Raw genomic sequence first — 24,474 nt, 5'->3', positions numbered from 1 at the left:
AACTGGGGAGGTATAGTTATCAAAAGTTAACTGCTATGGGCAGAAATGGACTGTACTCCTGGAGGAGTAAAGGTATTGGTGCATGCTTCAGATGGCAGAGTTTTACAAACCCAATCAATTCAGCATGGGAGTAGGGAGGGTAGAAAAAAGATCCTATGTGAGTTCAGCAGAGCTTCACTAGACAATCGTCAACAAGACACTTATGCCCTGGATAGTGTGGTGGGCTTCAGTAACTGCTAATCTGTTGAACCAAGAAGGGTATGGGGGTTGGAAAATACACAAGTGGGCAGTGAATGGAGCAAAGGGAAATCAACAGACTTTATCCTATAGCCACAAGTACTATGAAGAAAAATACAGAAGTAAAAAGGTAAAAAAAAAAAAAAAACACTGTTCTAGGCACTCAGAGGAAGAACAAGTTTTGGAAATCAATTACTACTTAAACCAAACTAGTTTAGGAAACTGGCATTTCCATAATAATCAAAAATGCATGGTATTGGAACAAGGACAGACACATGGAACAATGGAACTGAACAGAAAATCCAGAAATAAACCCACAGATTTACAGTCAACTAATCTTTGACAAAGGAGCAAAGAATATGCAGTGGAACAAAGAAAGTTTGTTCAATAAATGGTGCTGGGAAAACTGGGTCGCTACAAGCAAAAGAATGAAGCTTGACAAACTACCTCACATCATACACAAAAACCAACTCAAAATGGATTAAAGAACTAGACATAAGACCTGAAACCATAAAATATATAAAAGGAAATATATGTGAAACACAACATGACATACACCTCAGTAACATCTTTAAAGACTCATCACCCAAAGCAATGATAGCAAAGGCAAAGATAAACAACTGGGACTACATCAAATTAAAGGGCTTCTGTACAGCAAAAGAGACAGTAACCAAAACGTCTAGACACCCCACCAACTGGGAGAAAATTTTTGCATGCCAACAGTAATGATAAAGGACTGATCACAAAAATCTACAAAGAGCTGAACAGTCTCAATAAAAACAAAGTAAATACTCCAGTCAAAAAATGGGCAGAAGAGCTAAAAAGACACTTCTCCAAAGAGGAAATGCGAATGGCCAACAGGCATATGAAAAAATGTTCACCATCACTTGTAATCAGGGAAATGCAAATCAAAACTACAATGAGATACCATATTACACCAGTGAGAATGGCACATATTAAAAAAACTAGCAACAACAAATGCTGGCAAGGATGTGGAGAAAAAGGAACTCTATTGCAGAGCTGGTAGGAGTGCAAACTGGTCCAACCACTATGGAAAGCTTAGAGATTCCTCAGCCTGCTAAAGATGGAGCTTCCATATGATCCAGCAATTCCACTCCTAGGTATTTACCCAAAGGACACAGAAACATTAATTCAAAAGGGCACCTGCACCCCTATGTTTATAGCAGTGCTATTTACAATAGCTAAGCTATGGAAACAACCCAAATACCCAAAAATGGATGACTGGATCAAGATGTGATATGTATACACAATGGAATATTCTCAGCAATCAAAAAAGATAAACTCGGGCCTCCCTGGTGGCGCAGCAGTTGAGCGCTGGGCTGCAAAGCTGCCTGCAGCCTCTGCAGCGCCGGTTCGATCCAGGGTCGCCGGTGAGGGTCCCACATGGTGCGCAGATCTCTCCTGTCGTGCCCGCTGCTCCCCTCAGCAGTGTATTTCGTCATTCTGCCTGTTCTGCTCCCTGCTCTGGCTCTGGTGAATTCTCTCACCCTCCCGTGCTTCTGACTGTACCCAGTGCTTGTATAAATAAATAAAAAAAAATCTTAAAAAAAAAAAAAGATAAACTCATGCAATTTGCAGTCACATGGATGGAGCTGAAAGGGTTCATGCTCAGTGAAATAAGCCAGAAAGAAGAAGAAAGATACTGGATGGTCTCACTCATAGCAGGGATTTAGAAGTTGACTGCAAATAAGAGTCCCTAAATAAGGGACCAGGAAAAAGACTAATTATAATAAAGTAAAAATCAAAATCAACAAGCAACTATAAACCAGAGACACATTACCACTACAGGAGAAGGGGTGTAGGAGGTATTACAGTCAAAATAAGGGGGGGTGTAGGAATTGTATGGGGACTATAACCAAGATGAAAATGCATACGTTGTGCAAAAATGAAAAAATGATGTAAATAATAAAGAAAAGAAAAGAAACTGGCATTCCCATTATGATACAAGAAGATTATTATCACTTCTGTACAAAAAGTAGTAAAAATCCATAAGATGACAGCAGGTTGAAAGAGTGTAACAGGGTGAAACAGAGACAAAGTGACAGATAGTGATAAGAGTTTCAAGGAAACAAATACCATGACTATTTAAATCTGTAATAGAATTGCTAAACAATACTGGTATTGGGTCTCCCTGGAGGCCTAGGGGTTAAGTCTCACTACTACTGCTTGAGTTCAACCCTGGCCAGGGAGCTAACCCACGTGGCACAGCAGACCTCTCCTGACTCACCTGCTGCTCCCCTCAGCAGTGTATTTCAGTCAGTCTGCTTGTTCTATTCCCTACTCTGTCTCTGGTGAATCTTCTCACCCTCCACACCTCTGGCCTGTACGCCAGTTCTTGTATGCATAAATAAATAAATCTTAAAAAATAAATAAAAGAGGTAAATCTAATCTACAGATAGGGAGATTAGCTCAGTGGTTGATCTGGAATGGAATAAGGGAAGAACAGTAAAGACAGGAGGGAATTTCTATGATAATGGAATGGCCTAGATCTTCAAAGAGGTGGTATACTTGTCAAAGCCCACTGAAACAGTCTTAAAGCATGTGCATTTTGTTATATGTAAATTTTGAATAAAGTTGATTTTTATAAAAAGGTATCTATAACTAGCTGCATTCTAAAAAGTCTGAATTGCATACCTTAAGGAAAATTCTACGAATTTCTGGGAAGGAAAATCAGACTACTTCCAAAGAGTAAAAAAAATTTGTTATCAGATTTCTCCTCAGACATACTAAGGATGATAATGAAAATTTGTTTACAGTTATTTTGGAGGGAAAAGAAGCCCTAAGATTTTTATGTCTAGACAAGAACTGTTTATAAGTTATATAACAACAACAAAAAAAAAAACCCACAACCTAAATATGGGAGGACTCCGAAAATAATACCACACACCCACCCTTATGGAAAAAAAATGAAACTATTTTCTAGCTGATAGAGATGATTCACACTTAAGAAGTGAAGAATAAAGAAAATCTAAATACTTACTGCAAAAATTATATGAAACTGTTTGACATTTGTCAAACAATAACTGTTATTCCTAGACACAAAACAAAACATATATATATAAAGGCAGTAACAGTCCCAAACCTCAAATTACATTAATTAAAACAGGGGGGTGGGGATGACAGAAGATGACAGTAGGTAGTAAATGCTACCATTAAATTAATCATTATTAGATATAGAGTGAACTTGAGAGCTATTGTGTAACTAAATTGTCAAATATTCACTCATAAAAATAATGAGGACATACTTCATGTTCAGATACAAAATTATCTAGAAGATTAATTTATTCTAAAGTAGAAGTATAATACAAAAAATATATATAGCATGCTATGATTACTGTAACAAAGGAAATTGGTGACCTTGGCTGCCTTGTATGAGAGTAGTTGGGAATTAGCAGTAAAAAGGAAACTTTATTGCAGTTTTTTCTCCTTTGTTTACTTGTAAATAAATCATATAAAGGTAACCTATTTTAAAGATATCGGAATTTTAAATGCTTTTATAATCAAGTAAATACTCATTGCAGAATCTATTGCACATCTAAATATAATATATGATAAAGGAAATATCACAAATCAGAAAAACAATAAATGATCTTGGAAGAAATGGTTTCTGATATTAAAAAAAAACAAAAAAACTCTAGTACTTATTTCACAGCACTGACCATAATAAACTGCAAACAGATTAAAGAGTTAAATTATAAAATTTAAACTAAAAATTAAATTAAAACATTGGAATAAAACAGGTGGATCCCAGAGCAAAAGACATTCCAAAAGAAATCTGATGTACTTGATTACATTAAAATGAAGATTTCCTGTCAGGAACATTAAATGCAAGGCATACTTAAAACTTAAATACTTCTTACAAAGACAAAATTAATTCTTTATTTTTTTTAAAAAAAACAATCAAATTAAAAGACAAATCAAGCCTTTGAAAAACCTCACTAAGACCTCAGTATAAAAATGGGCAAAGGAAATGGATAGAAATGAAATGAAAATGTTTAAAAAACATGCAGACCATCTGAAATCTCATTGGTAATCAGAACATTCGAAACTGAAACGAGATCTTCCCTTGCCTATCAGATGGGAAACAGGTATCCTCATAACAACCTGGGATATGTACCAACAGCCTTAAAAATGTGCAAAATTTTAGACTGAATAATTGTAGTTTTATATAACACTCAAGAATTTAATGCAACTTTACTACTAGTAGGGAAAAAAAAACTCTAGAAACAAAAAGATCTAGCAATATGGATATGTTAGTAATATGTTATATGAACATATTCATACAACAAAATACTATGAAGGATTTAAAATACTATTTTTGAAAAACAATAGATAAATGGAAAAGAAATATAAAATTATTAAGTGCTATATGACAATTTTAAGACAACATTTTCTATACATACACATTTTAAATACTGGAGGGAAATGCAACAAAATGTAAGCAACCATTTTCTTTAAAATTATTTAGTCTTATTACTTTTATTTTTCTATTTTAGTTCCTATAAGTATGTAGCACAGGCATCATACTTTAGATGAAGAAATGTTATAATTACCAAAATTTTACCTGGCATCAACATGCTGTGGATTGAAATGAAAAAATTAATTATCCTAACAAAAAACTGTGATAGTACTTTTGTACTTGCCTTCCCTTTTTCTTTTGGTTCAGAACTTCATGGGCTAAAAGAACAGATGCTTTAGCAGAACAACTCCAGTGGTTGGCCAAAAGGAGCATTATCACTCAGTGTAATGAATGATCTTGTACAGGCTCTGGGACTGAACCATAGACACCTCAGAGGCTTCCATGACATACTAGTCTGCCCAGAAAGTCTTTACCCAAGACCACCCACTTATGGCCTACAAGCTACCAGGTGAAAGTAACTGCTGAAATAATAGAGGAATTGATAACTCTGGCATGAAGAATCCACATCCCCTGCCCAGGATCCCAGGTGCCCCTCCCCATTCCCTGCTGTTTTCTCTGGCACGATATATTATAGCATGTTCATTCCAACCCAACTAATAAAGGAGCTTTTTAAAGTTGAGAAAAACAGGGCGTATTGGGTTCCTGGGTCCAGCATGTGTGCAATACATAAAGAAGCACAGACCACATGTACGGTACCTTCCCGAAGCTGTGTTGGCTTGGCAGAATTTTCCCCACTCATTAAAACAACAAAAGATGCAGCTGCTCGAACTGTAGCCTGCCATGTTGACATGGCAACGGGTGGCTCCTGGCACGGAAAAAGGGCCCTGTTGTTTATGGGCGATCCCATAGTATAAACACATGGCCTATAGAAGAAAGACAAAGAAATAAAGGAGGAGAATCTTTAAAATGAGTTGTCACTTTTCTCACCACCATGGTAGTAAAGGTTAAGTTGAGCTTTCAAAGACAAAACATTTCAGGCTTTGTAGTTGACTGGTTTCAAAGCATTCTGAACTAAAGCTGCCAAACGTTGGCTATGTGAATAGTCCAGTGGTAATTTCTCCCAAATGAATTACTTAAATATGTAAAGAGAGTTGTTTTCTTTTAAAGGGAAAATATTTTTTGGATAAAGTTTTTTAAACCAGCCTGCCAAGTTAAAATTTATATTACCCTTACCCCTCCCCTTACACCCTTATGCCTTCAAAAGAAAAATGTTTTAGAGATATTCTTACAAACCTTTTGGAAAATACTCTGGAAAAGAAAATATGTTTGGAGATCACTGAGATATTAATGCTTGGAAAAACAAGCTGGTGGTCTCAAATCCAATGCTGGCAGACAGACACCCCAATCTTGGAAACCATCATCTCAAATGGAACCCTTGTGGGAATCCTTGTGTGGAGGCCAAAAACAAGGTTGGCATATAAACAGGACTATAGGTCACAACAACCAGCTTGTGATGGGAAGGCCAAGGGCAGAGTCATTACCAAAACGAGGGTGGAAACCAATGGCATGACATTGGGGCTCGTTCTACTAATTAAAAAATACGAACCCACCTATACCAAGAACAGCGTCTTCCATGATTAAGTCATGGTTTACATAAATGGAGATCTACAAGACCAAAGTAATCCATTCTTTTGACACTACCACAAAAGGCACAAGACTAACCCTTATGAAAATGTGTCTACCTTTTGCATTTCAGGAGTTAGGACAAATATGTAGTTTTCATCAGCTTTACTAACAACACTAGGATTGAACACTAGGGTTTATTGTATTCCTACAAAGTGCACGAACGCACTGGCCCCACTCTGTGAGTCAGGGTCCAGTAAGGAAAAGAGAAACTAGTCTAGGTCTTAACAACCAGATAATTTAATACAGGGAACTGGTTAAATAAGTGAGAAGAACTGAAAACCCAAGCAAGAGAGATCAAGGCAACACAGAGTGTAGTTACAACAGTGAGTAAACTGACTTCTTGGGTTGGAAAAGCTGGTGTTGCTGGATGTTCTAGGGTTAGTGGCTGCATCATTTGGCAGAAGCCAGAGTCACAAATGGGAGCTGTCTCATGAATGCTGGGACCACAGAGAAGACCCCGTCACTGCTGCTGATGCTAAAGCAAGCAGGAAGTGGGGAAGAATAACTTGTTTTCACCAACTCTTCCTTTCAAAAATTCCACCAGTGCCCTCCCCTCCCCCACTATTGCCAAACCTAGTAGGAAGCTAGAAGACAAAGGAGCCTGGACAATGAGTTTTCTTGTCATTCAGAGAAGATCACAATAAGAGAAAAAATTGGACCTGCGAGCATACAGGCAGTTGCAGTCTGCCTATCCTAGAAATGTACCTGCCATTATAACTCGCAGGTTCAATTTGGCATAGGGAAAAAAGATGAGAAATTCAGAAGACTTTAGACTTTACAACCTGGGTTGCCAACTTACTCCGTTACTGTGGACAGTAACTTGACCTCTCTGAGTAAAATGGGGATGGGGAAGGGCAGGTGATTCTAAATTGTCTGCTGTAGAATATAATTGTATGATTTTGTATTTCAAGTTAATGATATTAGAACAAAGGTAAGATTTTATGGAAGACTCAGAATCTCTTATCAATTTCAATGAAAGGGATTCCCACTCTGGGCCCTTGAGCCCTTACTGAATAGACTTAACTTCAGTTAACTGTCCAGCCTCAGGCTGTTTAAGAATCTAATGAGGAAATGTCCAAAAATAGATGACTGGATCAAAGAGATGTGTACAATGGAATACTATTCAGCAATTAAAAAAGATAAGCTAATGCTATTCACAGCAACATGGATGGAGCTACAAGGGATTATGCTCAGTAAAATAAGTCAGAAGGAAAAAGAAAAATAATAGATGGTTTCACTTATAGGAGGAATATATGGGAATGATACACGAGATCAAGGAAAAAATAATAACAATAAGAAAACAACAAAATAAAAATAAACAGACAACTATATAAATCAGAGACATTCTGTAGGGGAGGGGGAAGGGAAAGGAATCAAAACAAGGGTGGGAAGAGCACAAGGGACTATGATGATGGTGCACAGGTGAATTGGTGGTTGGAATTTTATGGGGATTATACCTGAGGAAAGAAAGCAAATATTGTTAAAAAATAATAATAATAAAATAATAAAAAAAAGAATCTTATGAGGAAGCCTCTAGAGCTCACCTCCTTCCAGATGGGGCTGGGGGTGGGGGATGCATGAGGAGGGAGGGATGCTGGTTTTGATATTTTTCCCCAAAGCCCAAATTAGAGAAGGCTCCAAGAAAGAAAAAGTAAGTATGATTACTGAGGTGTATGTCATATAGTGTTTCGCCTATATTATCTTCTATATATTTTATGATTTCAGTTCTTATGTCTAGTTCTTTAACCCATTTTGAGTTGGTTTTTGTGCATGGTGTGAGGTAGTAGTCAAGCTTCATTCCTTTGCATGTAGCAGCCCAGTTTACCCAGCACCATTTATTGAACAAACTTTCTTTGCTCCATTGCATATTCCTTTTTAAAAACAAATTATATTTTATATAATTCTTATATCATTTTTTCATTTTTGCACAATGTATGCATTTTCATTTGGTTATATTCCCCATACAATTGCACCCTCCCCCCTTATTTTGACCCTAGTCCTTCCTCTCCCACCCCCTCCCCCATAGTGTGTCTCTGGTTTATAATTGCTTGTTGATTTTGATTTTTACTTTGTATTAATTAGTCTTTTTCCTGGTCACTTATTTAGGTTTTCTAAATTCCTGCTATGAGTGAGACCATCCTGTATTTTTCTTTTTCTTTCTGACTTATTTCGCTGGCCATGATCCCTTCCAGCTCCATCCATGTTGCTGCAAACTGCATGTGTTTATCTTTTTTGATTGCTGAGTAATATTCCGTGGTGTATATGTACCACAGCTTCTTGATCCAGTCATCTATTTTTGGGCATTTGGGTTGTTTCCATAGCTTAGCTATTGTAAATAGTGCTGCAATAAACTTAGGGATGCAGGTGTCCTTTGGAATTAATGTTTCTGCGTCATTTGGGTAAATACCTAGGAGTGGAATTGCTGGATCATGTGGAAGCTCTATCTTCAGTAGGTCAAGAAAGCTCCATTGTATATTCTTTGCTCCTTTGTCAAAGACTAGCTGACCGTAAATCTATGGGTTTATTTCTGGGTTTTCTGTTTGGTTCCATTGGCATGTGTGTCTGTTCTTGTTCCAATACACCTCAGTAACATATTTAAAGACACATCACCCAAAACAATGATAGTGAAGGAAAGCATAAACAGCTGGGACTACAGCAAATTAAAGAGCTTCTGTATAGCAAAAGAGACAATAACCACTGATTGGGAGAAAATTTTTGTACACAATACTAATGATAAGGGACTGATGACAAAAATCTACAAATTGCTGACAAAACTCAACAAAAACAAAGTAAATAACCCAGTCAAGAAATGGGCAGAAGGGCCTCCCAGGTGGCGCAGCAGATGAGCGCTGGGCTGCGAAGCTGCCCTCAGCCTCTGCATCGCCGGTTCAATCCCCGGCCGCCAGCGAGGGTCCCACATGGTCCAGCAGACCTCTCCTGCCGCGCCCGCTGGTCCCCTCAGCAGTGTACCTCAGTCCTTCTGCCTGTTCTGCTCCCTGCTCTGGCTCTGGTGAATTCTCTCATCCTCCCGCACTTCTGACTGTACCCAGTACTTGTATAAATAAATAAATAAATCTTTAAAAAAAAAAAAAAAAGGGCAGAAGAACTAAAAAAAAAAAAAACTTCTCCTTCTCCGAAGAGGAAATGCAAATGCCCAACAGGCATATGAAAAAATGTTCAACATCACTTGTAATCAGGGAAATGCAAATCAAAACCACAATGAGATACTACCTTACACCAGTGAGAATGGCACATATTAGAAAAACTAGCAACAACAAGTGTTGGTGAGGATGTGGAGAAAAAGGAACTTTATTACACTGCTGGTGGGAGTGCAAATTGGTGCAACTGCTATAGAAAGCTGTGTGGAGCTTCCTCAGTCTGCTAAAAATGGTGCTTCCATATGACCCAGCAACTCCACTAATAGGTATCTACCCAAAGGACAAAAAAAAATTAATTCAAAAGGACACCTGCACCCCTATGTCTATTGCAGCACTATTTACAACAGGTAAGCTATGGAAACAACCCAAATGCCCAAAAATAGATGACTGGATCAAGAAGATGTAGATATATATACACAATGGAATATTACTCAGCAATCAAAAAAGATAAACTCATGGCATTTGCAGCAACATGGATGGAACTGGAAGGGATCATGCTCAGTGAAATAGGCCAGAAAGAAAAAGGAAAATACCGGATGGTCTCATTTATATCAGAAATGTAGAGGATCCAAATAAGGGATCAGAAAAAAAATCTATAATAAAGCAAAAATCAAAATCAACAGGCAACTACAAACCAGAGACATACTGCAGGGAAGGTGAAGGGAGTAGGATCAAACAAGGGTGAGAAGAGCAAAAGGGACAATGGTGATAGTTCATAGGTGAAAGGGTGGTGGGAATTTCACAGGGACTATAACCACGATGAAAAAGCATACATTATACAAAAATGAAAAATCATGTAAAAATACATAAAATAATAAATAAAAAATAAATTACATGCTGGTAAAAAAAAAAAAAGCCTCATTGGTGGAAACAGGCTATCTTCCCAGTGCTTTCTCTGGCAAAGGCAGACACAGAGAATCAAGTCTTCTTTTCTTCCTCACTGAAGCAAATGCTTCCCACCCACCCCCAACTTTTCTCAGTTCTGGAACTCTAGAAGCCACTTCCAATGTAAAGAGACTCCTGGGGTTAAAACAAGTTGCGATTTTTACTGGAAGTATCAAGCTCATGCCTACAAATCTCTAAGATTTTCTCTGCCTCACACAAAAGGGAGCTAACCCCATATTATGTTCCTAAGTCCTAAGGTTCTTAGGCCAACTCTGAAACTATGTAAGCTCTCTTGCTTTTGTACTTAGCACCTCATTTCTTTAGGATGACTCTGGTGTCACATGTCTTTCCTTCCCTGCACAGGGAACAAATCCTCCCCAAAAGAATGGCATGACAAGATGTTTACTGTCCTCTCTATAAGGTTGAGTTGGAGGCCATGCTGGCATATTATTATGCTTTTCACCTGTGAGATTAGGTGTGTGGTAACCAAGGCTTCCTCCATCAACCTCAAGAGCTACCTGAAAAATCAATCAGATTTACGATAAGGTCATGTCTAAAACACTACAAAAGAAGATGGGAAAATAACAACCCTTGCCTCTCAGTATTCACACCTTTATATAATCTCCTCTCCATGGTAGCAGGGATGATCTTTGTGACCAATAGGATATGGCAGAAGTAATGGCACTTCTGACATTAGATTATTTACAAATGGAAAGCACCTAACTGGCTTTCCATTTAGGTTCTCTATCTCTCCCTCTCTTTCTCTCCAGTTGCTATGGGGGAACCCAGCTCCCATGAGGGTACTCAGACCCTGAAGGTGCCAAGTGGTAGCAACAGTGACTCTGCGCCAACAGTCATGAGGACTTAAGGTCTGTCAACAACCATGAAAGTGAGTCTGGAAAAGGAATTTCCAACTCCAGTGGAGCCTTAAGATACCTCTGGTCCTGGCAGACAGTTCACTGAAACCTTGCAAGAGATCCTAAGCCAGAACTACCCATTTATGTTGTTCCTGGATTCCTAACCCTTAGAAATTATGTGAGATAATCATTTGTTCTTTAAGCTGTTTAATTTTGGAATAATTTGTCATGCTACAATAGATAACAATTTTCTCAAGTTTCTGGCTCAAGTGATAAGAGGGATGGTGAAGTTATTAAACAAGAAAGGATGACATTCAAGGCTAAAATAAGGGACAAAATAGAAAGAGTTCCTATTGTTTGTGTGTAGGGGGTTTTACACGCCAGAGAGAGAGGATACTTGGGACACAAGGATGGTGATTTCTTAACTCCAAAAAGGCAGTGTCCAATAATGATACTGAGCATCTGAAATCAGACCAATCTCAAAAAATCTGGGAATGATGATTTTTTTTTTAAATAAAAAGTACTGGTGTGGCAGGCAAATCTGAGTTGGGTACCACACAATCAGAGGAGGTGTTCTTCCACTGACCAGCTTGAAGTACAGATTGTTATCACCATCCTTCCCCCAACCCATTCTCTTATTTCTTCCTCTCCAAATGATATGGTTTCAGATATTTTCTTCTGGAGTTTTTCCTGATGCTTCTGTCATCCTCTAGATATCTGTACTTTTCCACCAAGGGCATTAATTACTTGGCAGGCCCCAAGGAAAAACTCACCTCCAACTCCCCACTGTTCTCTCAGTTCTCTTTTCTTGCCTCCTCTTTACATGCTTGGGTATCCCTTCTGCTGCAGTGTGTGTTTTCTTTCTAGATTTCCTCTCAGTCTCCAAAGCTATCAGTCTGAAAGTGTAGATCAAGTTATCTATCTAAAGGCATCCACAAATATATACCCACATAAGACTCAGTCTCTTTCATATTGAAATGTGTTCATAAATAGGTCCTGGCAGACAATTCACAGCAACCTTGTGTAAGAGATCCTAAGCCAGAAATACCCAGGTAGGCAGTTTCAAGTTGTACTCCCAGCCTACTTTTTTCTGACCTTTTTCCCTTCCTCGACACACCCAAACCAAGTGCCTTTTAAGCTTTTGCATCCTGATATACTTATGTACATCACATGTCAGAGTGCAAATATCTAAAACAATTTAAAATTAAGTATATCTTAATAGGGAGAAAAACTTTAAGCTCTAGAAAAGCTCTAGCAGTGGAATTCTAGGTATCAACGAACAGGTGGAGGATGGGGAGTCATGAAAAGTGTCCTCCCGTCATTGTGACTTCAGAGTGAAGTGGCTCTTATCACGCACCCATTCAAGTTAAAGTATGGAGGGCTGACTTTTTTGCCCATTGTGTCCTAAGAGGGAAGGAAAATCTATGTACATAGATATACTCTATGTATATAAATCTATGTATATAAATATACTCTGCAGTTATCTAGATGTATAATCACTGAAATAAATGCAGTTGTATATATGCCACATGCACATACTGGCATTTTGGTCCCAGTACTAAAATGCTTATGGGATAGATGTACAGGTACCCAGAATTGTCCTAACATTCAAAGTGATAGTGTTCAGACCTGGGGTCTATGGAAGATGTCTAGGTCATGAGGACAGAGCCCTCATGAATGAGATTAATGACCTACAGAGGTAGCCTCACAGAACTCCCTAGTGCCTTCCACCAAGTGAGGACACAGTGAGAAGTAGGCAACCTTCATCCCGGAAGAGGGCTATACTCCAGAATCTGACAATGCTGGCCTTCTAGCCTCCAGAACTGTGACAAATAAATTTCTGTTGTTCATAAGCCACCCAGGGCTATATTTTGCTATAGCAGCCTAAACAGCTTAAGACCTATACCTTCCAAGATAAGAGGTCAATTCACACTGACATGCTTTAGTCACAAGCCATACTTAGAGGAAAATTTTTTGGATCCAAATAAGGAATCAGGAAAAAAAAAAGTATTACAATAAGTAAAAAGTAAAAAGCACAATCAACAGGCAACCATAAACCAGAGACATTCCACAGTGGTGGGGAGAAGGGAATAGGATCAAAATAGGGGTGGGAAGAGCACAAGGGGCTATGATAATGGCACACAGGTGAATGAGTGGTGGGAATTTCACAGGGACTATAACCGAGATGAGAAAGCACACATTGTACAAAAATGAAAAATGAGGGCCTCCCTGGTGGCACAGTGGTTGAGCGCTGGGCTGCAAAGCTGCCTGCAGCCTCTGCAGTGCTGTTTCGATCCCTGGCAGGTTCGATCTACCGGCGAGGTCCCACATGGCACGCAGACCACTCCTGCCACCTCGACTGCTCCCCTCATCAGTGTATTTCGTCAGTCTGCCTGTTCTGCTCCCAGCTCTGGCTCTGGTGAATTCTCTCATCCTCCCACGCTTCTGACTGTACCCAGTGCTTGTATAAAATAAATAAATAAATCTTTTTTAAAAAATGAAAAATGATGTAAATAATATACAAAATAAAAAACAAATTTAAAAAATTTAAATAAATAAAAAATAATAAAGGAAAACTTGTAGAGAACTGATTCAAACCATGCATTTTCTTTCACATTTGTCTTCTTGCAGTCAGTTATTTTTAGTTTAAAAAAATGTCTCAAGGCCTACTACTTTCCACAGAGTCACCATTTTCAGTGATTTGTATCAGTGACTGGGAATAGAGCTTTCAGGAGAGACATATAGGAGGTGATGAGTCTGCAATTGCTTTGGGTATGGTTTTATGGTCATTTGGAGGTCAGAGGGCCTCAGATGTAGCAATTTCATAGGTCAGTATCTTTTATAAGTTTCCAAGGGTTAAAAAGTCACCAGACCTCCTCCAATACTTTTCAGTCTGTCCCTGCACCAGATGTCTTTTTATGACTCCATGTTCTCATTAAACTTAAGTTACAGTCTCCACTGCAGGTGAGCAACTGTCTTGCCTTCTTGTGCCAGGAGCTAGATTACTAAACAGGAGGTGTCAACTATGACTCTCTGTCTTCCCTACACACACACACACACACACACACACACACACACACACACACACACACCTTCTGATTTCATTCTATTTCATGGGACAATTACCAAAATCAGGATTTGTCAATCATAATGAACATATGACAAGTCCAAGGAAAATGCTACTTTGACTTAGAAACACAGATTTTGTATATAGTACAAATGAAATGGACTGAAAGTGGCTTTTGAAGAAGTTCACTATTTCTTCACCAGAGGTGTTTTAGGTACAAATTAGGCAAGCTGCTCATAAAAGTAAAGACAGTATTACTCATATGGAAGTCCCTTGTGAATATAGGATTTCATATGTGGCAAATATGTGAAGATCTTCTCATGGAATCCTCTTATTTTACACAAATAAATCATAAAATCATAAATAATTTATCTGAAATCATAGGTTAGTTAGCAGTATTTGTGTCTTCTGACTCTAACCTTCCAATATGCTTTTGGTTATAGGTTGTGATATGTTATTTTCCATTGATGTTTTGTTACTTGAATTTTTCTTTTTTAGTTTGGTTGGTGATTTTGGTTACTTGTTTAAACTAAGAGAGTCCATAATTGTCTTTTCTTCCATAACTTTCTGGGATTCTGGGAAACAATTTTAATTCTAGAATGTACAGGATTAAAAAGATCCTTCCCAAATATTTTCAAGTTTGAGAAGATCAATTCTTCCTTTGAAGTTATACAATGATATTATAAAATTGATGTATAATTCCACTTCAGTTCTCATGAGTTTTGTATTGGTTTCTTAAGGCAAGTAAGGAGGGGGGGGGGCGAGGGGAACAATTTTTTATTATAGTTTTTATTTTATATCTATTTTCACATTGTTCTTCATTTTTGTACAATGTATGCTTTCTCATCTCGGTTATAGGCCCTGTGAAATTCCCACCACCAATTCACCCGTGCACCATCACCATAGTCCAAATAATTATACTTTAAAAAATAAATTTCTTGTATTTAATCAGATTTCCACCTTTCAATTCATATTCAATAATTCTTCAGCTTCAGCTCAGCTCTTACAGATCACTTGGCTGGTTCCAAAAGTATTTTAATAATCCCAAGGAAAAAGGAAATTATGGGTTACAAGAAAATGCTTTTTTTTGCTTTTTTTTATTTTTATATTCCCCATACAATTGCAACCCCCTGATTTTGACCCCAATCCCTCCCCTCCCAGCCCCCCACCCCCCATAGAGTGTCTCTGGTTCATAGCTGTTTGTTGATTTTGATTTTTTACTTTCTTATAGTTATTCTTTTTCCTGGTCCCTTATTTAAGTTTTTTAGATTCCTGCTATGCGCCATCCATGTTGCTGCAAATTGCATGTGTTTATCTTTTTTGAATGCTGAGTAATATTCCATGGTGTATATGTACCACAGCTTCTTGATCCAGTCATCTATTTTTGGGCATTTGGGTTGTTTCCAAAGCTTAGCTATTGTAAATAGTGCTGCAATATACATAGGGGTGCAGGTGCTCTTTGGAATTGATGTTTCTGTGTCCTTTGTGTAAATACTTAGGAGTGGAATTGCTGGATCATACGGAAGCTCTATGTTTAGTAGGTCCAGAAATCTCCACACAGCTCTCCACAGTGGTTGGACCAGTTTGCACTCCCACCAACAGTGCAGGAGAGTTCCTTTTTCTCCACAACCTCGCCAACATTTGTTGTTGCTAGTTTTTTTAATATGTGCCATTCTTACTGGTGTAAGATGGTATCTCATGGTAGTTTTGATTTGCATTTCCCTGATTGCAAGTGATGTTGAACATTTTTTCATATGCCTGGTGGCCATTTGCATTTCCTCTTTGGAGAAGTTTCTTTTAGCTCTTCTGCCCATTTTTTGACAGGATTATTTTCTTTGTTTTTGTTGAGTCTCATCAGCTCTTTGTAGATTTTTGTGATCAGTCCTTTATCATTAGTGTTGTGTGAAAAAATGTTCTCCCAGTCTGTGGGGTTTCTCTTTGTTTTTGTTATTGTCTCTTTTGCTGTGCAGAAGCTCTTTCATTTGATGTAGTCCCAGCTGTTTATCTTTGCCTTCACTATCACTGCTTTGGGTGATGTGTCTGTAAAGATGTCTTTGATGTGCATATCACGTAGTTTTTCACCTATATTTTCCTTCTATGTATTTTATGGTTTCAGGTCTTATGTCTAGTTCTTTAATACACAGAAAATGCTTTTTTTTTTTGGCATTTGGAATCACATTTTTACTTAGTAGAATGGGAAAAACATGGGAAAATGCAGAAAGTATAAAAAACTCTAAAAATGTCTGTTTTCAAAATTTAAGTTTACTGAGAATCAAGAATCAAAACCATATTAAGTCCCCTCTCTCTCTAATTTTGCAAGAACACATTTATACCTTCTTGATCCTGTCTCATTCTCACAAAAATATTTTTAAAGGACATATTCTTCCTTTGTGTACAAAGTACACAACTTTTCCAAGAATCATGTTGTATTATTACATATACGTTTGCTTCACCACTCACTCTTTAATGTCAGCTAACACCCAATATCAGAATGATGAAGATGAGAAAGAGCATTTCAATTCAAGAGCTGCCACAATCCTATGATGGATAACCTAAGATAGGAAAATGTAGCTTTTATACTTCAAGATATTTTACTTTAGAACTACAGTATAATAATAATAGGGAAGAAGAAATTATTGACAATTATTAAAAGAAATACTCTACTGTACTTTCATATATATTTTTAGTTCTTCAGAGAACATTACCATTTGGTAAAAGGTGGGTAGACAGCCCTTAAAATGGGGGGACATCATGGTGACTTTTTATAAATATGAAGCTAATTGAAAAAAAAAAAACTTTTAGATCAGCTTTAGATTTACTTATAAAAATGTAAAACTAATACACAAAGCTGTCATATACCCTAATCCTAGTTTTCCCTATTATTAACATTGCATGTATGCCATACTTGTCACAGCTGATAAACCAATATTGACACATTAAGTCTACATTTTATTTAGATTTCCTTAGTTTGCTTCTTAATGATTTTTTTTTCCTATGCCAGTACATTGCATTACTTTTTAACAATGTTTCCTCAGGCTTCTCTTGACTATGATAGGTTCATAAGATTTTTTTTTGTGTTGCTCTTGATAATTTTGAAGAGTACTGTCAGTACCAGGCTTACACCAGCAGGGGGACCTGGGGTGGTAGTCGCTTCCGCCCAAAGATGAGTCACTTCCGCCCAAAGCGGAGGCTGATGCAACAGTAACCGGATGTTGCAAATCCACGTAAACTGCATGCGCAGGCTTTCCGAGATATAGCCCCTCCCCTAAAATAAAGAGAGTTCCTGCTTCCAGCCAAGAGAGTGCACGCATCTTTTCATCCCCAGCCCCTCCGCCGTGTTCCTGAACCCCGTCGGCCAGTTAGGTATTTTGTTGGACAGGTATTTTACTGAAATACCACAGGAGTATTCACCTTTTGTTTTTCTCTTGGTTAGAGAGGGTTAGGAGTTAGAGGTTTGGGGGAGGAGGTTCACAAAGGTGCCATTTCATCACATCACTACTGATGCTAATCTTAATCTCAGGCTGTGTTTGCCAGGTTTCTACAGTGCGAAGTGATTCTTTTCCCCCCTTTTTCATACCATCCTTTTTAGAAGGAAGACTGCACTTAAAGAGTGAGAGTTATTTTCCACCTCTTTTGGGACAGAGTACCTATATAATGGGGACCTCTTTATCATTGGATTTGTTCGTTCTCACCCATTTTTTTCCTTCTGTCAATCATTTATAACAGTATGGACTCAAGGATATTTTTTTCTTTATTTTATTTATTTCCTTTATTTTGTTGCTAAGTTTTGGCCATTAGAAGTTCTTTTAGATGACTTCTTGGGGATCTGATATATACTCACAATAATAAGTAGTTGCTTATTCTTTGAGAACTTCCTTATTTTCTAACACTGCAAGCTGCTCCAGGCTCATTTTGTATATTTCCTACCCCAGTTCAAGTCATTTTTTCCAACAAGTTCTGGTTCTTTCATTGAATAATGGTATTAGAAACCAAAATGCTGGTGTTAAGGTGAGTTCACTACTCCTAAACCGTCTCAGCTGATAAGCAAGGAAATACATGTGTGTACGCTAACTCTTAGAACATTTATACCTACAATTATTTCTATATGCAACCATCCATATCTATCTTAGACTACCCACAACAAAGTGGAATAGGAAGGTTCTGAAAACCCTCATCCCTAAATACAACTACAGAAAAGCTGATTTTGTCTGTCAGTAAATTATACCAGTTCACTACTGGCAACAAGTAATTGAAACATGGATATTTTTCTCTGATATTGATAACTCTATTGGAGTGGAATAGGGAGAGCATAAAGGATTTGTAACGAGGGTGGAGGTCACACCAAGCTGCTGAATAAACTGGGGACGGAGCACAGACTATGAAGGTGCATAGACTGTGTGTGAGGAAAGTACAGACCTATTTGTGTATGGGTACTGGGGCTGTTGGTTCAGTGGTGAATAATCTGACTACTGGCAATGCAGGCAGTGGAGCCGCTTCCTAGCTGGGAGATTTAAGAGAGACTTGCTCCAAAACATGGTACCCTGTACTACAGAGAGGTAGCAAAGAAGTGGCCCCCAGAAGGGGTTCCGTGAAGCAGCAAACAGTGTTTGCTTTGCAGAGCAAGGAAAGCAGAGGCAGTGTAAATCTCTGCATAACTCTCCCTCCTCACTGAGACTGATGCCGTCTTCGAATTCCAGCATACCCTTCTTGTATCCACTGTTACCAAGCTAAACATAGAAGCCAAACAAACAAAATTAAAGCCACAGCATTTCAGCTGGAAAAAGTAAATAAGGTAATACACATAGCCAGGAGACAAGGAGCATCCAAACACAAGATGGAAAAGCTGAAAGAGAAAAATATAAGTCTAGAGAACGATCTGAAGCACACAGAATTTGAGGACCTAATATACAAAGATATTGAAATAACATTTTTTTTTTTAAAAAATCAACAAGGTCCTAGCAGCTTAATCAAATGCAGAAAGGCAGATATAGGATCTGAGATCCAGGAACAAAAGGAGTTCTTCACTAAAGAGACTGAAGATATTAAAACACACACATAAAGAGACACAGAATGTAATGAAGACAAACATAGAAAACATATATGTAGGCTTTAGCAAGCAAAAGAGAATTTCCAAAACTGAAGATACAACATTTGTATAAATGACCCAGAAAGAGAGAAGTGAGTGATATTTAGGAAAAATGTAAAACAAAAACTAAAACAAACTTTATGACTACATAGGAAGAGGAAACATAAGGATATTTAGTATTTCGGTAGGGGAAAAGAGACAGAAAAGGGAGCACAGACACTATATAAAGAAATAATATTTGTTCTATTTCTTTAAAGAATGTCATTAAAATTTCCACTTGAACAGTGTTGAATCTGTAAATTGCTTTAGGTAGGATGGCCTTTTTTTTTAAGGATTTATTTATTTATGCATACAAGAGCTAGGGTACAGGTCACATGTGCGGGAGGGTGAGAGGATTCATCAGAGACAGAGTGGGGAACAGAACAGGCAGACTGACTGAAATACACTGCTGAGGGGAGCAGCAGGAGAGACAGGAGAGGTCTGCTGCACCATGTAGGTTGCTCCCTGGCCAGCTGGGGATCGAACTCATGCTGCAGAGGCTGCAAATTGCTTCATAGTGTGGTGCTTAACCCCTTGAACCACCAGGGGGGCCCAGGATAGCCATTTTTATAATGTCAATTCTTCAAATGCTTGAGAAGGGGATGTCTTTCCATTTCTTTGTGTCGTCTTCTATTTCTTTTAACAATGTTTTATAATTTTCTTTATATAGGTCCTTCACCTCTTTTGTTAGGTTTATTCCTAAGTATTTGATTTTTTTTTGTTTCAATTATAAAAGGGATGCTTTCTTGATTTCTTCTTCAGATTGATTGTTTGCATATAGGAAGGCTACTAGTTTTTGTATGTTGATTTTGTATTCTGCTACTTTACTAAACTGGTTGATTATTTTGATAAGTTTTTCTGTGGAGTTTTTAGGTCCTCTCTATATATTAACATAGAACAAATATTGATGAAGATCATATAGAAACACAAAAAACCTCAAATAGTGAAAGCGCTCCTGACTAAAAAGGAGAATAAAGGTATCACACTCCCAGATGTCAAACTATACTACAAAGTCATAGTAATTAAACAGTATGGTACTGCAACAAAAACAGACCCACAGACCAATGGTATTGAATAGAAAACCCAGAAATAAATCCACATATTTATGGACAACTAATCTTTGACAAAGGAACAAAGAATATGCAATGGAACAAGGACAGTTTATCCAATAAATGGTGCTGGGAAAACTGGACTGCTACATGCAAAAGAATGAGGGTAGACTACAACCTCATACCATGCACAAAAACCATCTCAAAATCTATAAAAGAACTGAACATAAGACCTGAAACCATAAAATATGTGGAAGAAAATATAGGAAAAACACTACATGACATACATCTCAGTAACATCTTTAAAGACACATCCCCCAAAGCAAAGAAAGTGAAGGAATAGACAAAGAGCTGGGATTATATCAAACTAAAAAGCTCCGTACAGCAAAGGAGACATTAACAAATCAAAGAGACACCCTAATGATTGGGAGAAAATTTTTGCACTCTATACAAATGATAAGGGACCAATCACAAAGATCTACAAAGAGCTCACACTACTCAACAAAAACAAAGTAAATAATCCAGTCCAAAAACGGGCTGAAGAGCTAAAAAGAAACTTCTCCAAAGAGGAAATACAAATGCCAACAGGTATATGAAAAATTTTCAACATCCCTTATTATCAGGGAAATACAAATCAAAACTACAATGAGACACAACCTTACACCAGTGAGAAAGGCACATATTAGAAAAACAGGAAACAACAAATGTTGGTGAGGATGTGAAGAGAAAGGAACTCTCCTATACTGCTGGTAGGACTGCAAACTGGTCTAACCACTATAAAAATCTGTCTGGAGATTCCTCAAACTACTAAAAAGGGAGCTACTATATGACCCAGCAATTCCTCTTGTAGGAGTCTACCCAAAGGACACAAAAACATTAATTCAAAAGGATACCTGCACCCCTATGTTTATTGCAGCACTATTTACAATAAGTAAGCTATGGAAACAACCCAAGTGCCCAAAAATAGATGAATGGATCAAGAAGATGTGGTATATATACATACACAATGGAATACTATTTAGCAATCAAAAAAGATAAACTCATGCCATTGGCAGCAACATGGATGAAGGTGGAAGGGATTATGCCCAGTGAAATAAACCAGAAGGAAAAAGAAAAGTATCAATGGTTTCACTTATAGTAGGAACATATGGGGACAAAATAAGGGATCAGGAAAAAAAAACTAATTATAATAAAGTAAAAATCAAAATCAACAGGAAACTATAAACCAGAGATATACTGCAAGGGAGCGGGAGGCAGAGGGATCAAAACAGGGAAGGGACGAGCACAAGGGACTATGATGATGGTTCACAGATGTTTTGGTGCTGGGAATTTTATGGAGAATACACCTGAGAGGACAAAGCAAACATTGTACAAAAATGAACAATGATGTAATATATATATATATATATATATAAATTCACACACAAACATATATATATACACATATGAAAAAACAAACAAAATCAAAGAAACAGTAGCTGAGAACTGATCAAACCTAAGGAAATAACTCAACATGAATATACAGGAAGCCAAAAGAACAACCAAATTTGCAAATGTAGATGACCTACACCAAGACACATCATTATTATCAAAAATCCAAGATGAGGAAAAAAATATTAAAGGCTGCAAAGAAGAAGAATGTTACATACAAGTCACCTTGAATAGAATCTCATCAGTTTCTCAGCAGAAACTTTCAAGAGAGTAAAATGACCTATTTATAATTGTGAAAGATTAAAAACTACCAATCAAGAATATGCTATCTTAAAAAAGTATTGTTCAAATATGGTGCAGAAATAAAGACTTTTTCAGACGAACAAAAGCTAATGAAGTTTAGCACCACCAAACCTGATCTATAAGAAGTGTTCAAAGGAGTTCTTCCACATGAGAAGAAAAAACAAAATTTATAAAACCTGGAGCAAGGTGAAGTATAAGCAATAATAATATAAGACAACAACAAAACATTAAGGGGGAAGAAGAAAAGGATAAAATATATATAGTCAAATGACAGTAAGTAAATACTAGCACTAAAAAACTTTGGATACAGAAAGTAAGACATACCCCTCATGGGAACACGAAACCTATAATACAGACATTCAGAATAAAAAAAAAAAAAAATTGAGAAAACCCTTAGGAAAAGACATCCAAATAAAGAAGTGGACAGAAACACATGGAAAAAGAAACAACAGGAAAATAAATCAAAAAAAGAAAAGAAAAATATCAGTAAATAAGCCTCCTATATAAATAATCACCTGAAACATGAACAGTTTGACACACCAATTAAAAGACTGAGAATGACAATTGGATAAATAAGTAATATTATACATACAAGAAACTCACTTCAGATAAAAGACAAACATAGCCTTAAATTGAAAGCCTTGAGGAGAGTATTTCAAGACAATAACACAGAGAAAAAAGCAGAAACTGCTATCTCTTATCTGATAAATTAGATTTTCAGCCAAAAAGGCAATCAGGGACAAAGGCTGGCACTATATAATGATCCAAGGGACAATTGATCAAGAAGGTAGAACTGTCATCAATACTTATGCACCCAATACAGATGTACCCAAATATAAAAAGTAACTTAAGAGAAAAAAAGCAACACATTGACAGAAACACCCTAATAGAAATCTATACACACCAGTAATGTCAATGGATAGATCACCCAGACAGAAAGAAGGAAATAAATGTAGCTATATATCAAATGGATTTAATAGACATCTAAAGAGCCTTCCATGCTGCAGAAATGAATATACAGCCTTCTCAACTGCACACTGAACATTCTCATACATTAGGAAACAAAACATGTCTCAAAAATATGTAAAAATTGCCATTATATCAAACATGTTTTCTGGTCATAACAGTATAAAGGTAGAAATAAACCATAAGAAGAAAACTGGAATAAACCAAAACATGTGAAGACTAAACAAAATGCTTTAGAATGATTCTGGGTCAATGAACAAATCTAAGAGGAATAAAAAATATCTGAAACTAACAAAAATGAAGAGACAAGCTACCAGACTCTATGGAATGCATCAATGTGGTATTAAGAGGGAAGTACACAGCAATATAGGCCCACATTAAAAGATGAAAAATCCCAAATAAGCAATCTAACTTTACATTTGAAGGAACTAAAATAAAAAAAAAAATTTAACCAAAAATCAGTAGAAAGAAGGTAATAATAAATATTAGGAACAGAATACACAAACTAAAAACCAAAAAGACAATGTGAAAGATCAATAAATCCAAGAGTTAGTTCTTTATAAGGATAAACAAAGTTGATGAACCTTTAAGTAGGTTCGGGGAGAGAGAGAGAGAGAGAGAGAGAGAGAGAGCCAAATCACAAATAAATGGAATCAGAAATTAAACAGGCAAAATTACAATAGATACCACGGAAATGCAAGGGATCATAAGAAACTACTCTGAATGTCTTATATGCCAGCAAACTAGACAACTTAGAAGAAATGGTCAAGTGCCTTCCAAATCATACAGCCTTCCAAGACTGAACCAGGATGACACAGATAGCTTGAACAGACCAATGACAAGCACAGAAATTCAAAGAATGATCAAAATTCTCTTTAAGAACAAAAGTCCAGGTCTAAACGACTTGCTTCACTAGTGAATTCTACCAAACCATCACAGAAGATCTAATATCTATACTTTTCAAACTCTTCAAAAACCTGAAGAGGGAAAGATCAGAAACACATTTCATAAGGCCAACATTACCTTGAATCCAAACAAGGACAGCACAAAAAAAGAAAACTATAGAGTGATATCTTATCAAACAGAATAAAGATATATATTAAGAGAATTATTCACCATAACCAAGATTCATTCCAGAGATGCAAGTTTGGTTCAACATTCATAAACAGTACAATTCAGTAACAATACAATAAAAGACAATACAAAAGATCAATGAAACCATCAAATCATCTCATACAAATGAGAAAAATCACATGTTCATTTCAATACATGCTGGGAAAGCATTTGACAATATTCATTTATAATGAAAACTCTCAATAAAATGGGTGT

The 24,474-nt window shown here is 37.1% G+C and overlaps 1 protein-coding gene across 2 annotated transcripts in view; it reads right to left on the bottom strand.

The window, feature by feature from the left end:
* AOPEP (aminopeptidase O (putative)) overlaps positions 1-24,474 on the bottom strand; it is a gene marked incomplete at both ends in the record, with an annotated part of 347,198 nt that overhangs the window by 314,179 nt on the left and 8,545 nt on the right. For both annotated transcript variants that reach the window (XM_084237515.1, XM_084237516.1), the window contains one exon: positions 5,375-5,541. In XM_084237515.1, coding sequence (XP_084093641.1) covers positions 5,375-5,541 — 167 coding nt within the window. The remainder of the gene's footprint in view (positions 1-5,374; positions 5,542-24,474) is intronic.

The sequence above is a fragment of the Talpa europaea genome (assembly GCF_964194135.1).
Source record: "Talpa europaea genome assembly, chromosome: 7".
NCBI lineage: Eukaryota > Metazoa > Chordata > Mammalia > Eulipotyphla > Talpidae > Talpa > Talpa europaea.
Note: the sequence above shows the minus strand (reverse complement) of the source record. Positions and strands in the feature narration are given on the sequence as shown.